The sequence below is a fragment of the Eimeria maxima genome, genomic scaffold, assembly GCF_000499605.1.
Source record: "Eimeria maxima Weybridge genomic scaffold, Emw_scaff1302, whole genome shotgun sequence".
Taxonomy (NCBI): domain Eukaryota; phylum Apicomplexa; class Conoidasida; order Eucoccidiorida; family Eimeriidae; genus Eimeria; species Eimeria maxima.
In genome coordinates, this window is record NW_013564290.1 from 1 (window position 1) to 4850 (window position 4850).

Consider the following 4850-nt stretch of genomic DNA (forward strand, 5'->3'; position numbering starts at 1 on the left):
CCGCTGCGCTTGGTGTATATACCTTTGAGGCAAATATGCATTTGCACCACTGTGCAACGAAGACAGGGCGTTGTGCCGGCATCTGTTGCTTCCCTTACTTTCTGACCAGATGCGTGCCACCAGACGCCGCAGTGACAGGCGTCTGTGGTATCTCCATTAGTCAAAAAGTTTGCAGGTTCTCCATATGCTGCTCTCTTTTTACGGGCTACAACGCAACTGAGCCGCTCGAATTCAGCTTCCTCGATGATACGAATAAATAGCAAGCAGTGTACAAGCCTGCGAAGAAGGAACCTTTATGCGTTACACTCAGACCCATGCACATACACGATTGGAAAATGAAATGAACCAGATTTAGGCGGGCCCCAATGCAAATACTGGAAGCATTGCAAAGCGCGCAGTCGCCAGCGAAATGGCCCCCGGGAGCTTGGGAACCGCAGGTTAGCGCCGTTTGTAGGATTTAGTTATTACATCGTACGTACCAAGCTATATTACTCACGGTAACGTCCTTTGTGGATTTTTAGATTGATGCAGATGACATGCAAGAATCGCTGCAGCAGTGAGCAATGCTCCAGGGCCAGAAAAAAATTACTGTGTTTCTCAAGCAGTACACAGGACTCACGCTTCCGGTGGAAGAATGATCGAACTCACTCCCTTCGTGAATTCGCGACAACTAACCATATGCACATTCCGCACGCGTGCTCGTGGAAGCAACGTTCTAGCCAGTATGCTTGTATATGGTATGCTATGCGGAATGCTGATTCAACAATTCCAGAAACTACCGGCCAGTGTTGCTTGGTACCCTAGCACATATGATAAATCGAACGCATATTGACGGGAGATTCGCGTAATGTATACACCTAACACTAATAGCGCGAGCGATGGCCTTCAGCAAATAAAGGTATGAAGAACCTTTTCACGGTCTCCAAACGCAGAAAGCCTCGATAACTGAGAACAGCGCATATGGTTTGTTGGTATAGCAAAAGTAAGTCCGGAGAGGTTCTCAACTGTACAACTTCGATTGGCGTACTTGGCCCAGAGTTTTGGGGAGAGATTATTTTAATACATACAAAGCAAACTGCTGACCGGCATATACTATTCTGCAGCCTGGTTCTTTCGGCCTCCGTCTTGACAGCCTTCGAAATTGAGGACCTTTGAAATGGTTTTAACTTGACAGTCGGGTTTGCATGGTTCGCTGCCGATTCCAAGAGGCATCCTTACGGGACTGCTCAGAGGTGTGTAGCCAATCCCCATGTACGTGTCGTGGTTGCTTCAACCTTCATTTTTCCGTGTACCTACCAACTGAAGAGTTTTGCAGGAGGTCTTTCTGATGCGTGCGTAGAAGGTGGGGGCCGGCACTTACTATTTTTCAGCCTGCGCGTGTTGGCGTCCCGCTTGCCAACATTCGGAATCGAAGAATTCCGACGGGGCTGCTGCCTTCAGCTTAACAGCGAAGCTGGACTGGCGCACTGCAGAAGCGAGGAGATGCCGGCAGGCCACTGCTAACCTCAGTATATCTGGCTGCTTCAATATACAATTGCGGGCACGCACCAACTGCAGAGACTGACCGTAGGTTTTTCTGATACATTCACCAGCAAGCTGGTGAACGGCATATACTATTAAGCTGTCTGCGTGTTTCAGCTCCCTGCCAGCCAACACTCGAAATCGCAAACGTTTGAGGGGATGCTTTTGGCACATCAGGGAGGCTGGTATGGCACACGCTTGATGCGAGGAAACACTTATAAGCAACTGCTAAGAGTTTTGCAAACACCAATATGTGCGGTTGCTTCGATTAGTACTATTCCAGGGGCGGAGTCGATGTAAATCCTTCACTACCTGCTGCGTATTCCTGCACAGCCATTGACACAGGCATAGACGATACAGGAGGCTGAAAGAACGGGCTGCAGCTGACAAGATCCCCACATAACCAACCTGTGATTGTCTTTCAAGAAAACATCTGTGGGCACGGCATGCCGCAAACATTCCTGCTGTTAAGTGCAGTTGTACCATGTGGTGAGGAATGTTTGCGGCATGCCGTGCCCACAGAACGGCCCTAAAACCATCGAAAATCCCTTCCTAACCAAGCACTACCTGTCATCCACCATCATTCTGATGCATGCAAGTCCGTGCAAAGCAGATGCATTTATATATCCACGTAGCCTGTCAGTCGGTTTTCCCTTCCATGTGTCTCACGTCCTGCTCGTACGACAGCTTTTTTCCTAATGGCTCTAATTTATTTTTCACGGTTCACGTTCGATCCCCGAAATGAGTACCTACCTGGCTAGGGTGCTAAAAACCAATATCGTCAAAGGTTCAAGGAGAAGGCCTCCAGACACCCAAATGGAGTATCTACCAGCAAGAGCATTTATGCTATGAGGTTTGCAGTGGCTGCAGTACCAGTAACCGCCATTAAACATTGTACAACTGGCTGCCTCGAACTCACATCCTGTTGCAGCAGCGGCGAAGGTGGTGATGAACCTGAGGCGACCCGGGTAGTGCATACGAAGACCATTTACAGCCGCTCATATCCTAATGTTCCGGGATCGCTAGCCCAGGCTTCCGCCAAGAGAGCATAGCATTTCAGAACACAGCAAGAGATAATTGTTGATGGAGGTGCGTACACTGTTCAAATAGCACATGATTGCCCGTTTGAGACAGTGTTAAATCCGCGTAAGAATGCACGGTGTACCCAACCCTTGGTGGCAGCCGCAAGTCAAGCTAGCTGTGTCTCACAATCTTGTACAATCCACAGATAATATTTGATGGCCCATTAGTTTTCACGTGTCTTAAATTCTGGACATCTATCATACTTAGTCACTTGGGTTTTTATTCCTAGTAGTACAGCAGGGCTGGTACTACGCAAAGACATGCTACTTCCAACTGATATCACAACAAAGCACCTCGCAGTAGTAATGCAGGCATTACTGCTTGCAACGGCTTGGCGTGTAGCAATGATTCAAATAATGTGGAGACCTGCAATGTTTTGCGATCATCTTCAAATACGTTCCGATGCTTACTACCACAAAATAGCGGCCTTTTTGATATTGCCTGCGAATACTACTTACACGCTGACGTTGCATACTGACAAAATTGCTTCCGATGCTTGCTACCGCCAGCAGGAATCGCGGTGGCTCCAAATTAATAAAGTGCCAACTGTCTGGGGTTATATAAAATAGTAGAATTTAAAGTAGAAAAAAAATTATCTTCTAATAATATTATTGCACCTATATACAAAAATACTAAATATGGAAAATAATTAATAGCTTCAAAAAAAGGTATACAAATTATCCCACTAGAGCTACAGAGCTACAGCGGCAATGGCGGCGAAAGAGAAGAGCATCAGTGACTTCATATAAGGAGCAGCAGAAAACGTGTGGTCAAGAGTCCTCCGTTCTGCATGGCATTCATTCCCGAGCAATTTTTGCCTGAGAACTAGCGCATGACCATTTCCTTATTAACTTTTTATCGGGCACCGGATACACCAAATTCGCATGTAGGAGACCAGCGATTGGAGGATGATCGTTGCGCCTACACGTTGGCTTATCCCGTGTGCCTGCTCACTTTCTTTTTAGCATTAAATCAATGCACAATAGCTCAGATTGAGCAGACGACGTATACGTGGAGCACTCTAAGCCAGCTCGTCAACAAGCCGAATCGAAAGGACACACATTCACATGCCACTTAACAGGGGTTGCACGCACTTGGCGAATAGACAAGAAGTGCAGTAAGACGTTTTCTCTCGCCGCCCTTGTACAGGGAGCAGGACTTTGGGTCCGCGCACATTAGATATGTCATCGCTAGACACGGGGCGAGGCTCCCAGCCACCTAGGCAAAGTGTCTGCAGTTAAAGTTCGTAGCAGGGGCTACACCGGCCTCCGCAAACGTATTCTCTGTGACCAGTGTCAAATTACATTGCTACCTAGCCCAGTCTAAAAGGCTACAGTCTCAAAACCAACAAATCACCATGCCGAATGTCACAAGACGTAAAAGCAAAGCGCCAGAGCCGTCAATAGATAAACTGCTTTCATAAGACAACGCGTCCACGGGAACAGCCGCGGCCATCTAAGGAATCAAACCCAAGTTCACCAATGGCATGTGGGACGCGCTTGCTTAATGGTGCCAAGACAGTGTATCCGGCAGATGCCACAAGCATGCGAAGCAATGAGCATAGTACCATCTTCTTTGCCCAGGCAATATATGCTGAGTATTCGACTTAGTGTGCCTCTTGCTCCAATTCCTCTGAATATAAGAAGGCGAGCCATGACGAAATAACATATGCTGAGTATTCGACTTGTTATTTCGTCATGGATCGCCTTCTTACATTCAGAGTAATATTAGCATGAGGCACACAGAACTTGCTACATTACAGTGGAGCTTACTCTTTGTAGAGCCACCTTTGTCTCTCGCGTCCATTGCTTCAGGCGCTTCACACTACAAAGACGCGTCAACCCGAAACAAAGCTGGAGCATTTCACGTCCTCAGCTCCGGACATTGAATAAGGAGAAAGCACATATAGGGAAAGACATAGAACAACCAGGAGAGAACGTTCCACAGCTTCCACGATAACGCCTGCAGTAGCGTCTAACAAGGTGAAGCAAAAAGTGTTTAGCCGTTGTTTGCTTGTGCCACGACACTCGTGCGTTGTTCTGCCACTCCTAAAAAATGGCAGAGAGACCTTTGCCGACCAAACACTACTCGTAGAAGCTAAACCCAACAGTACCAAGCAACCTGTTTCCTGTCTTCAACAAAACACGCATTCAGGTCTAACTCCAAGCACAACACGTTCTTGTCGCATTCCAAATCTGCTTTGATGTGTCTCCACACTGAGCAGGCAGTGATGGTTTCCATGCTTG

The 4850-nt window shown here is 47.4% G+C and overlaps 1 protein-coding gene across 1 annotated transcript; it reads right to left on the bottom strand.

Moving 5' to 3' along the window:
• Positions 1 to 3942: 3942 nt before the first annotated feature.
• On the bottom strand, positions 3943 to 4466 carry EMWEY_00051230 (hypothetical protein; the record flags this gene model as incomplete). The annotated part of the gene is made up of 2 exons (XM_013479690.1): positions 3943 to 4059; positions 4377 to 4466. 2 exons carry the CDS (start codon positions 4464 to 4466, stop codon positions 3943 to 3945), a joined length of 207 nt encoding a protein of 68 aa, XP_013335144.1.
• Between the last annotated feature and the right edge of the window lie 384 nt (positions 4467 to 4850).